General features: G+C 50.5%; 3 protein-coding genes across 3 annotated transcripts; 1 reads left to right on the plus strand and 2 right to left on the minus strand.

Moving 5' to 3' along the window:
* Window positions 1–1,712: 1,712 nt before the first annotated feature.
* On the minus strand, window positions 1,713–3,539 carry Pdw03_8761 (Reverse transcriptase, putative; the record flags this gene model as incomplete). Its single annotated transcript, XM_066102055.1, has 1 exon — window positions 1,713–3,539. One exon carries the CDS (start codon window positions 3,537–3,539, stop codon window positions 1,713–1,715), a length of 1,827 nt encoding a protein of 608 aa, XP_065957138.1.
* Window positions 3,540–5,908: 2,369 nt separating this feature from the next.
* Pdw03_8762 (Reverse transcriptase, putative) lies at window positions 5,909–7,867 on the minus strand (the record flags this gene model as incomplete). Its single annotated transcript, XM_066102056.1, has 1 exon — window positions 5,909–7,867. One exon carries the CDS (start codon window positions 7,865–7,867, stop codon window positions 5,909–5,911), a length of 1,959 nt encoding a protein of 652 aa, XP_065957139.1.
* Window positions 7,868–8,536: 669 nt separating this feature from the next.
* Pdw03_8763 (Glucose/galactose transporter, putative) lies at window positions 8,537–11,565 on the plus strand (the record flags this gene model as incomplete). The annotated part of the gene is made up of 4 exons (XM_014682479.2): window positions 8,537–8,680; window positions 8,806–8,937; window positions 9,023–9,491; window positions 9,560–11,565. 4 exons carry the CDS (start codon window positions 8,537–8,539, stop codon window positions 11,563–11,565), a joined length of 2,751 nt encoding a protein of 916 aa, XP_014537965.2.
* Window positions 11,566–12,707: the final 1,142 nt, after the last annotated feature.

Below are 12,707 nucleotides of genomic sequence, written 5' to 3' on the forward strand. Positions count from 1 at the left end.
AGCAGTCAGGGCACTCTGTATCTTCCCACTGTTGATGCAAACTCCGGGGTGGTTGACTTCTTAAGTATCACGGGCCAAGAGCAGCCGGGCAGATCGCGGATTACTTTGTCAGATATAAGATGATCCCACGTTTCGCTTAACACGATTGAACTCAAGACCTGCAGCTACACACTCACATAGCGAACATTTGTTCGGTTCTGACATGACCTCGGGACAACCTTTTACCATGTGATGAGCAGCAGAGTAGCATTCAGGATTTCCCTCGAAATGTGTATGTTGTAGTCGGTATATTTAATCACCACGCATAAGGCAGATGTGACGAAGAGAATGCTACAATGAAACGAGTAGCAGCGGGAATTATTAACAGAACATCGGTCGACCTATAGGGGTTCTCACGACTACATGCTGAAATGGGAATCGCAACCAAAGAACTACCAGGTAGTTCCTTGTAACATTGCAAAGCCGCTGACCTTAGGGGCTGATAGGCATACGCCGTTGAGGTCTTCTTGGCATGTTCGCATCTACTGGGCAACCCTCGATCCTTAAAATCGATCCTGAAAAAAGGAGTTGTCGCGGTGTTCAAACGAAACTAGAGTAGCAGGACATAGGCCAACAATCAGCATGTATAGTACACAAAACTCATCCAGCGATAGTCAAGATCATGATTGGATGCGCCGGTCGATCGTACCACTCGTTGTACCCGCCAAGCTCGGTGCCTGCAGAATTTGCGAAAAGATACCTTGGCGAATGGTTGTCCCGAACGGAGAACTGCAGGACGTTGATCTGGGGTAGAGGGTCACTTTTCTTTACTCTAGTCTTTTGCTTAGGTCTTAGGAGTGGGGTGAGCTGCATCTTTTGGCCTGATAGATCACTCTACAAACTGGAATTAGATCACTGTCGATCGCAAATATCCCAGAATCGTCAGTCTCATGCGAGAGTTCACATCCTAAATCCCACAGCACAGCCTCGCAGCACCCGCACATCTATAATGCAATCACTACTACGTGTGTCCATGCGTGAAACTTGAGAACTCGGGAAGATGGAAGGGCTCATGCGCAGGGACCGTGATCGATGAATTCCCTATATATGTTGTAGGCACAGACCAACACTTCCCCTGACAGAGTGACACATTTATGCTGTAGATGAGGGATCATAACACCGCGTCATCCGCATCATATCACATCTAGCTCCAACTGGCTGTTGCCTTGTCATGCGCTGTGGGTCTCGCTTTCGTCTGTTGTGCCAGGATTTTCATTGGGTGAGACATGTGGAGTTCTTCATGATGGGAGTGAAAAAGTACTTGATGATGATGATGATGATGATGAATTCATTGACCCGATTTAGCTCGCTTTACATACATGCTGCTATGCGGGGGTTGCGTCCCAGAGCCCGCTCCCGACGATAAATGGTGGTGCATTCCCAGTATGCAGATCCACCCTGTGAGCAGGACTCGATTTCTCGAGGTCCTGCCACCTGAAAAGTAAGGCCACAAACCGGCCGGCGTAATGCAAACAAGACAAAAGAAATGTAAAGAAAGTCAATCCATCTGCCCGGTGTAGATGGTTTCCCGTAGTCCCCGCGGGCGCAGAGTGTCCCCTTCTTTCTCTGCAATGCACCTTCCACTTCTTCACTTCTCTACCTCCACTTCTTCATCCAGCTCCCCGAGTCACCGAGTCCCTGTATCCCCAGGACTGCCAGGTCTACTTGCTGCATCACTCCGGCAGGTCGAACACGAATAGGTTCGGGTCATGGCGCCATGCTTCTTCGTCTTCATCGGCAGCGTGCGTTGTTCTCCATGTGCGTTGGTGTGAGGTGACCTCGGCGGACCTGGCGCCCGGCCACTGTGATGTGTTCCCTGTTTCTCCAACATTCGCAGTGTCTTGGGTTGGTTTCGGTTTTGAATCCTCCTCCCCCTGCTCCTTACCCATGGCGACCGAGTCCACTGACTGAAACTGTCCCAAGAGTCCCGATGCGATCATGAACTTCGCCACGATCGGCGCTGCCTTCACTTCTGTCAACATTGCTTGTTCTCCAAGCGTTGTCGACACCCCCTCCATAAACAATTCCTCCACCATCTCCGACCGCAGTTCCTTCAGAAGCGGGCACTCCAGCAAGACATGCTTCACACTCTGGTTTCCCAGGTCACATTGACAGCGCGGTGAGTCGCTTCGCTTGATTTTGGACAGATATTCAGCAAGTCCGATGATACCTGTGCGGAGTTGGATCAAAACTGATGTTGTCGCTTTCCGCAGGCCCTTCCAATAAGTCAAATTTGACTTGCTTGGCACCTCGATCATCCTCCTCGTCCTCCTCGCTGTCCTCTTTGATCCTCCCTTTGTCCATGCCTTCTCCCACGCGATCGTCGATTCTCGCTTCACACTCTTGCTCGCTGCGGCGGCAAGCCGGATAGATCGGTTGTGGTTGACATTGGTGTTGACATTGGTGTTGTCATTGGTGTTGGCATTGGTGTTGGCATTGGCATTGGTATCATGAATGTTGGTCTCGGTGGTGGTAGCTGCTTCTTTTGCATACATGTCTGCAGCCTCATTCCCCGGAATGCCTTCATGTGCGGGGACCCAGCGTAGTTCCACCTGGATTTTATCATTGCACCATTCCAACAGCCGGAGACATCCTTCAAGATATACCTGGCCAGATGGCATTCGTGGGTTTTGGATGGCTCTGAGCGTCGCCTGGTTATCTGTAAAGATGACCACTCCACTCTTAGCCAGACAGTCCCGCCATTCGTTGTCATCATTGAACCTTTCTTTGATGACTTCCAATGCCATCTCGATAGCACGTAGCTCGGCAGCGTACACAGTGGCGTCGTCGTCGGTCCCCATATTACACAGCCTGGCTTCATTCCGCCTGTATGGGTATGCCGGGTACACTGCGGCCCCAATGCCGCCTTGATACCCGCTCCCATCGGTATAGAGCCTTGCTGGTGCATAGAGTTGTTCGGTGGTTCGCTTGTGTGTGTTTATTGCTCGCTCTCTCTCCTCAATGTATACCCTTGGTGGCTTGGTCCATGGTGCCTGGATGTATGCCTTCCTGCTCTCCCAAGTACTCGCCAATGGCCCCAAGGGTGTAGTGAGGCAGCCACCCTTCTTCCAGGTTTGGGCCTCCATCGGTGTATACCCCCCCCTTTGCTTTTGCATGTGTCCTCTCTCCACTAGCATTGTTTTCGGCACTGCGTATGCCGGGCCTGTACGTATACGAATAGCAGCCAACTGGACTAGCCGGTCAAGCTGCTGCTGCATAGGTAGCAAATGCAGTTCAATATCCAGTGCCTCCCTAGCAGTTGTTTTGAAGGCACCGCTCATTAAACAGGCTGCCCTTGACTGGATGTTTGCAAATTGTTTCACGTAGCTTCGTTCTCTTAGTGTGCTGGTCAGCGGTGAGTGCCAGGCAGCTGCTCCGAAGAGCATCTGTGGGATCATCACTGCTTGGTAGATAGCACGCATAGCGGAGAGAGATGCTCCCCATGTGGAGCCAGTCAGTCCTCTTAGTGCTTGTAAACTGACGCCGGCCTTAGCAAGCATTTGCTGCCGGTGGTGCTGGAAAGTTAACCCTGGGTCTAGCCAGACCCCGAGGTACCGCTCCGCTGTTGTGGTGGCCTGTACTGTGGTGCCCTGCAGTACTAGTGGTGTGTGCTCTTCCCCCCCAGATTCCGGGTTAACGAAGTGGATAAGGGCATACTTCTTAGGATCGAACACCGAGGCATGCCTAGCTGCCCAGGCGTCGGCATATTGGCATGCCTTTTGCAGCTTTGAGATGGTTTCATGCTCATCCTTCCCGATGACAATGAAGGCAACGTCGTCTACCCATCCACTTGTCTTCACACCCTCACAGCCCTCTACCAGATCTGCATTGTAGATTAGGTAAAGGATTGGAGAGAGAGGTGACCCCTGTGGGATACCAGTTGGTGTTGGGATACTCTCTGACACCCCTTCTGGTATACGGATTCTAGTACTTCGGGATGTAAGGAATGCTTTCACCCAAGGTGCGAGCTGACCGAGTCCCCTTTTGCGGAGGTTGTAGAGTAACCTTTCGTGAGAAACGTTATCGTACGCTCCGGATACATCAAGTAGTAGCATGCTTGCTATCTTGCCTTTCCCCCAAGCTCTTCGTATCCGGCCGATGATCGACTGGATAGCATGGTCGACTGAGATTCCCTTCCTCCCGCCGAAATGGGTATCCGGAAGCAATTTGTATGTTTCCACTGCGTAGCTAATTCGTCGGGCAACCACTGCCTCGAGGAACTTGCCGAGTGTATTAAGAAGCGCAACTGGCCGGTATGACTTCGCAAGCTGGTAGTCACGCTTACCAGCCTTACGTAGTACCACTGTAATCGATTTCTGGAAGTGTGTTGGGTTGGTACCAAGCCGTATGCACGCGTTGTAAATTCGAGAGATGGTGTCGAGTACTGTCGGTATCTCAATAAGCTTATGCCATAGGGAGTTCGGAAGGCCGTCCTCTCCTGGCGCTTTGTCTGGTGGCGATGCTTTGACTGCCTGTTTGATCTCTTGGTGTGTGATCTCTGGGAAGCGGATTGGCCCTCGATTGATCTCCGTCGGATCATGGTTGATCACCTTCGAATCGATGTCAGAGAGATCTGCCGGTGGCGGTACTGGGAAGAAAGCTTGCTGGAAAGCAGCTGCTTTCTCTTCGACTGTCTCGGCTAGTCCCCCTGGTATCTTGATTGACGGCGTGACCCCCTGGTCATATGCCCCCTGCCGATTTCTTGCCCATTTGCTCATCCTCCACATACCGCCAGGACCCTCCTCGATAACCTCCTGTACCTTACGGCGGTGGTATCGACGGAGCGCGATCTTGATCAGCCGGGTCTTCCGGTTTCGTGCTGCTTTGTATAGCTCTTTGTCGTAAGGGTCCCCTGTCCGTTCGTGTCGACGGCGGAGCTGTCGAACTTCTTTGACTGCTTCCTGACACTCTGGTGTGAAGCTGGGATTTGCCCACTGCGAAGGGATCGCCCATGGTGTAGAGATATCGACTGCGTCGTTGATGATTTGGATGAATGCTTGGCACTCAGCCTCCACATCGTCGGCTGTTGTGAGGTTTTGGGGGTTGGTGGTGGTATTGGTGGTGGTGGTATTATTCGTGTTGGTGGTGGTGTTGGTGAGTTGTCGCTCGATGAATTCTATCAGCTTCTTGTCGTCTGTGGCCTTCCAGTTTCTCCTCTTTGGTGGTTCGTATGGCGGGGTATCGATGTCGATTGTTGTCACTACTGGGTAGTGATCCGACCCATGATCGGTACCGACCTGGCATTCAACCACCCTCTCTGCTAGTGTGTTACTGACAAAGGTGAGATCTAGGACCGATGCCTGCTCGTTTCTTCGCCATGTCGGTGATCCAGTCTCTGTCGTCAGTGACAGATTATGAATCCCCGCGATATCTAAAAGTCTCTCTGCTGCTGCGGTCGCTTTCGCTTTGGAACCTATTCCACTCCACGTTGGGTGGTGTAGGTTCATGTCCCCGATCAGGATATGTTCTGCGTATGGTCTCTGGGCAAGCTCTCTATTGAGCTTTTCCACCGTTTCACCATCGTCGTTGTTATATATGTTATGCATAAAGAGGTCTGTCCACCCATCTAGATGGTTCCTCCGCAGTTTCAGCAGCTGGTATCCTTTCGACACCGTCTTGCATGACCAGGAACCTGGATCGATCCGTTTCGACACGAACAGACAGACCCTGGCTCGTTCACCTTCCAACTCCTTCGGGAAGACTAGTTGGTGGGTGGCCTTGTTTGGGTAGTGGGTTGTTGTTGATTGAGAGTTGATCCAGGGTTCCTGAACCGCAATCACATCCGCTTTCTGGACTGCTTTGTCTGACAGAAATGAGGCCATGACTGGATGGGCGTTGTGTGCATTGTATTGAATTATTTGGAAGTAATTCATTGAGATGTGGTGGTGTTGTTGGTGTCTGTTCCTGGATCATCACTGTGCTCCGACGCATCATGGAACTCCTCTTCCGCATCTTCGTCGATTTCAGCAACTTTGTGTCGTACCAGTTGGTATCGCCGAGTCGTTCGGGGTTGTTCATCCATAACGTAGTCCTCCGCCATATCATCAGCTGGTGCTGTCATCCTCCTCTTCTTATATGACGTCTGGAGCTGTTTCTCCGGATCTGTCATGAACTGCATAGTCTCTTGGTTCTGTGACCTCAAAGAGCGAGCCGACTGGCTTACTGCTGAGGCAGTTTCAGCGAGCTCCTCTGGTATGATAGGTAGATCGTCATCCTCCGACGTTCTCGATCTAGTTCGCATCACATGGCTGGGCTCCTTTCTTCGTTGGGGCTTCTCCACCCCAACCTTTGTATACATCCTCCGAATTTCTTTTGTCGGATGCGATGCGTTCTCTGTCGGATGAGGTGCGTTCTCTGTCGGATGCGATGCGATCACCGTCCGATTCGATGTAGGTGCTGCCCGATATATCGTCGTGCGCTGTGCAGTTTGCTGCGGCGCGTGGATTGGGGTATCGAGTCCCTGTTGGGACTGGGAGGTAGTGGTACTACCCTTCGTAGTCTCCCTTTGCCGGAAGTGGAGTGGCACACGATGGAATAGAGGGCTGTTAGCCAGTGCTAGTCTTGCCCCTTCTTTCGCTGCTGTTCTTACTTCGCATGCGTCGCTCGTTGGCCTATGGCCTCCGCCACAATTGGCGCATTTCACTTCGACGTCCCCTTGCTTAGCACACTCCCAGGTCGGGTGTTGCTTCGCACAGTGGCCGCACTGGTATTCGTTTAGACACTGTGAGTGTACATGTCCTGGTTTCTGACATTTCAGGCATAATTTCGAACGGCCTTCTCGGCAGAAGCGGGTAGTCTGGTGCACTTGGTGCTGCCAGAGCGTACCCTGCGTGATCGCCTGGTTTGCAACCACCGGGTCGGTGAATTCAATGATGATAGAGCCTTCACGACGCTTGCCAGGTTTTACTAGCCAGCCAAGGTGGAGGATTTCAACCTGGGTATCACCCCATGAGTGGCTGTTTTGGCGTACCAGCTCCTTCGCCATCCCCGCCATCGACTCCTGTGTCAACAGCATCGTCTTCGTATCGATACCGCGCGCTACTACCCCCCATGTCGGCTTCCTAACATGTGCTGCTGGGCCGAATGATTTCAACCAGCCGTCAGCATGCTTTCGTAGCAACTCCGCACCGGAAGCGCTATTCGCCGTCATCTTCACATCCCCAGAGGGGAGAACCTTCGCCGCTAAGAAGTGGCAGCCACCACCAAGGGGGGCACTGGCTTTCCTCCGGGCGGCTTGCTCCCGTGTCCTCTCAGCCTGCTCGACGATCTCCCTTGGTGTCCGCCGGCGGAGGGTTTCGCGGGTGTCGCTGTCACGAATCTTGACGATAATCTCTCGATCTTCGCGGAGCTCAGCTGGCGAAACTCCGATCGAGGATGATCCATTGCTTGTCGGGAGAGATGGGGGGGGGCCGGAGCCGGTCCCTTGTCCCCATTTCTGGAGCCGTGCCCAGAAGGCTGCCGAGTCGTTCGAATTGCTTGTTTGTGTGGACGGTGTCGTTGCTGTTGCTTTGATCGCCGTCGTAGCTTTTTCGATGCTATCCATACGCTGGTCGAGTCGGTTGAGTGCCTGTTGCACCTTTTCCATGACCTGAACCTGCGGTTTGTCCCCCTTCAGGGAGTTCAGTGCGTATTGCTCGACGGATTTCACAAAGTTGATAATATATATCTCACCTCTTCCGTCATTTTCCATTGTGTTCAGCACCTCTCTAGCACTCTGAGCGAGCTCCTCCATGGTACTAAAGTGGTTCCGTGGTTTCTTGGGGGGTGCCTTTGAAAACTCTGTTTCAGGGGGCGAATTTGGTTTTCTTCCACCACCGGCGACAGCCATCCTTCAATTCCTATAAAATAGGATCAAAAGATAGAGCCGGAAGTTAGAAAGAATTTGAACTAATTTTGAGAGCCTGTAGGCCCTTGGTTGGCGAGATAGAACAAAAATTGAATCTGGGCAAAAAGAGTTGTTTTTTTTTTCGTGAAAAAGTACTTGTAGACGGAGCACTCCGTACTCCATAGCTGTGTATGACTTAGTGTATTTGTGTATCTGCGTATTTTTGTCCTTGTGGTATAGCTTAGACTTATAGCTTTAGCCTCAGAGAGCATGGAGTAGTAGAAGACAAGTTCAAAGTGATTGGCCGGCCAAAGCCGGGGTAAAACCTAGGGTCCTAATTTTCTCCCCACATTCCTCTGGACATCTTCAACTTCTCTTTTCTTCCCCCTTTTCACCCCCCCCCCCCCCCTATCTCAACAGCGTTGGGCGATTTTTTTTGAATTTTTGTTCGTTTGACTCCCCTTTCTCCGTCATCCATACCTTGGATTCGGGCTTCGTCGGGAAACGAGACGATGACGCCTCCGCACACACGCCATCTGAGCCGGCCCAAGATTACGATTTTACAATTAAATCTGAAGACGTCACTCATCTGAAATTTATCGTGTTAAACTTGGCGCTGTTGAACCGGACTCTCCGGACTGTCCGCTGGGACAGTCCACCGCCAGCTTTGTCATGGAGGGTCGTCAACAAGCTACGCTGGGTGTTTCGATCACCTTTTTCTCAATCGCCACTATATTTGTCACCCTTCGCTTCATTTCACGAATCTTTGTGGTCAGGAAAGTTGGGTTACACGATTGGTTGATGTTGGTCGCATGGGTAGGATACCTCGACTTGATCCCTGCATGTACCCGGGGATGTAGCGAGAGCGGACTCGATCTGTTGGCGAACCGGGCACATGATGGGAACCTCGTGCTAGAGCTCGGAGGCTAATCAGTCTACAGATGATCGATTTTGGCTTTTCCTTCTCGCTCTTCTTTGCTGTCCAGAAAGGTCTTGGCCTCCACTCGAGTGACATTAAGCCTGATGATCAGCTCGCTTTTAACAAGGCTAATTATGTATTCACGGTCCTTTATGTGAGTTACAACTGCCCTTTGTTACTCCCCTTTGTTACTCCGCAGGACAAGAATTAAAAGCAATGGCATGCTGACAAGCACGAAGAATCCGGCACTAATGGCCGTCAAGACCTCGATCCTTGTCTTCTTCCTAACCTTGACGCGCAATCAGAAAGTTTTCCGATGCGCAAACTATGTCACTCTCTTTGTAGTGAACGCAGCGGGCTTTGCATTAACAATGGTCAATGTTTTCCAATGTCGGCCTATCGGTGCAATATTCGTTTCCGACGTACCGGCCAATGCGAATTGCACCGACATTGTCACCTTGTATCTCTCTTCGTCCCCGGTGAATATTATCACGGATCTCACTATCCTGTTGCTCCCGATGCCGCTTTTGACCCAAATGCGCCTGCCTTTCAAGCAAAAGATCATCTTGGTGATCACTTTCTCATTTGGTTTCTTTGTGGCCGTGGTCGATGTGGTCCGAATTGCCTTTCTTCAGCAGGCTGCCATCTCTCGTTCGTTGGAAGTCAAGTCAATTCACATTCAAAATGTCGGAGGAGTCGATTTCAGTTGTACGACTCTCTCACCTCCTGTCGTTCAATACAAATTGTCAATCGAGCTGACAGTAAGAATTTTGCAGGGTACGCGTCGCTATCTTTCATGTGGTCCGTCGTCGAAGTCAACCTGTCGATAATTTGCGGTTGTGTTCCAAGTCTCAAACCTCTCGTCACTCGTCTTGTCCCGAAATTGATTCGAGATACAAGTGATGATGCGTCAACTTCTTTGCCTCGTGAAATCTCTGCGGGCGTAGCAGGGGAAAGTCGGGTTGCAGTGCCGCCTCCGGCCGCAGTTTCGGATTCGCCAGAACTCCCATCGCCATTGTCATTGCCACCTACCAACGAGGGAAACAAAGATCTACAGGACCAAGTTGGTGGAGTCTCTGTTGGTCGACCTAGCTCTCGGGACTCGGGGCCCATGGGTATATTGGATTTCCTGGGTCACCCAGAAACTGCACCCCTCGACACAGAGGGGGGAACCCACACTAGCGCATCTTATGCGCCGGATATCACATTTTTTGATTTTGTTAACATGAAGAATCCAGAAAGCATGTTAAAGCTAAACAACAGAGAGTCGATTGCGCCAATTGCATTGACTACGCTTTTATTCTTCCTCTGGGGTTTCGCATACGGCTTACTTGATGTTCTGAATTCCCAATTCAAAACAATCGTCCATTTGGGTCCATGGCATTCTTTGGGTCTTCACGGCGCGTACTTCGGCGGATACGTGATTGGTCCTCTGCTGGTTGGCCAACCCGTCTTGAAAATTTGGGGCTTCAAGTCCACTTTCATAACTGGTCTCTGCATCTATGCCTGTGGGACGCTCATCTTTTGGCCGTCTGCCGTTCTAACGTCGACGCCTGCCTTTATTTTGTCAAACTTCATTGTCGGGTTTGGTCTAGCTGTTCTAGAGACTGCGGCGAATCCATTCATTGCGCTATGCGGACCACTTGAAAATTCCGAGATCAGACTCAATATTTCACAGGGTGTTCAAGCTGTTGGAAGCGTCTTATCGCCGCTCCTAGCGAAAAGGGTCCTCTTCAAGAATGTTCAGGATGTCGCATCTTTGGTTGACGTACAATGGACATATCTTGGAATTGCCCTATTCGATGTGCTGTTGGCAGTGGCGTTCTATTATCTGCCAATCCCAGAAGCTTCAGATGAGGATTTGGAAGAACTAGCAAATCGGCGCCGGGAAGACAACATGACCAAAGTAATCGGCATCCCTGTTGTTTGGCTGACTCTCGGGCTGGGAATCTGGTCTCAGTTCTTCTACGTGGCTGGACAAGAAGTTCTCGCGACAGCTCTCCAACGTTTCGTTATTGCCGCTCGTCCAGATTCATCAATCGGTCCGTTCGATTTCCTGACCATTGGACACAGCATTTTTGCCTTGGGTCGCTTCTTGGCCGCGTTTGCGCAGTGGTTCCTCAAACCACGCTGGATTCTGATGGTCAGCTACATCGGCATGATTGTCTGCTCCATTCTCTGCATGAAAACAAGCGGCACGGCAGCAATCGTCATGGCAATGCTGCTCTTCCTCTTCGAGAGCGGCGCATTCAGCATTATCTTCGCCATTTCCCTTCGCGGCACAGCCCAACACACGAAAACAGCTGCTGTCTTGATGACGATGGCCATCGGCGGCGGCACCTGTTTCCCGTTTGCCGAGTATGCGGCATACCTCGCACACGGCGCATCATATTCCTTCTGCGTTCTAGTCGCGCTCTTCTGCGCTGGCGCCATCTTCCCCATCTACCTCAACCTCGTACCCGCTGTGAAAAAGCAAGTTGACCCTGTTCCGAACGAGTATCTCCGCCGACATCACCGCCGAACTCGGAACCCGGTCGACGCTATGCATCGCGAAAAAGATAATCCTGCCCTTGGCGGTGTTCTTTCACGTCCGCGCAGTCTGGCATCTAATCCAGACCACCTCCCGGATCTTCTACTGCCGGAGGAGATTCAGCAAAACTCCCTTGCTCAAGATCTTCCGAGAGCTAAATCTAGCCCTAGCTCTAGCTCACGTGTCAATTCGAACTCCTCTCGCAATTCTGACTCGAAGCAGAGATTCTCCACGAGTATCAATGATTCATGACCGATACTCAGCAAGCTTGATTGCTATCCTCGCCTCTCTCCTTTTCCCTCCACACGTCACCACACTTACGAACCCCTTAGATACCCCTTTTGCTTTCCTTTTTTTTTGATTTTTGAACAAACTTTTTGCCACTTCTCTTCTCTGTGTATATTCTGGGTGGCATAAATCTTGTCATGTTTATTTTGTGGCATTTTAGCGATGGTGTTTTTTTTTACCAAAAGCTCCTCGGGCTCCTTCTCCTCTTAATTTCTGGCCTCATTCCCTAGTGGTATTCGACCAATCCCGTGAACCAACTTTGCTTCTGACCGGCACCGATTATTCTAAAAGGTAATCTCGATCTGGTTTATTCTCGGCTAACAGGGTGCTGTTATTCATATCTACCCTGTCCGCCGGGGTTTCGATCATCACAACGTTTCATTTGTATTGTCGTATCGACCCGTTTGGGCACTCTATTCAAAAAATCTACCCAGGACAGTAGGAAGGACGGGAGGAAGGACTTGATTGTCCGGCAATGCACATAGCTTTCAAAAGAAGTAACCACACATCTTTGATAATTGAGCTAACTTCCGAAACAAATCATTGTAGGACCATTCCCAATTTGGCTGCTTTAGCCTTCTAGATGCTGGAAATACTTATCCTTATATGATCACTTCTGTAACCTGGTATGATCTAGACATGTTGACCATAGATTCTTGCGTCCCTGACCACCTTCCGTTTTCCCAATAAGGGAAATCCTCCAACTTCTATATTTAGTACCAGACTCTAGAAAATGGATCAACCTAACGAGATCTTTTCTTCTTTTTTCCTTTTACTCTCTAAACTGGATATTTTGGCTGAAACGCACTCTTTTCTTGAAAGAACTGGCAGGTAACTGTCTCCCTTCCAAATACCAAGATACGTCTAGTACTAACTTGCAGTAGTGATTTTTCAATTTAAATCTACCTCGCATTTCAAATTTATTACACGGGACTCACTGGACAGCTACTCCCCCTTTTTGAACTAGCATTGATACCTCGAAATGCAAACAAAATGTGATCCACCACCATTTGTCGTCGGGAGCGGGCTGTGGGACGCAACCCCGCATAGTGGCATATATGTGATAGCTAGATCGGGTTGATGAGATCATCATCATCAGACGTACA

Source organism: Penicillium digitatum, chromosome 3 (assembly GCF_016767815.1).
Source record: "Penicillium digitatum chromosome 3, complete sequence".
NCBI classification, from domain to species: Eukaryota; Fungi; Ascomycota; class Eurotiomycetes; order Eurotiales; family Aspergillaceae; genus Penicillium; species Penicillium digitatum.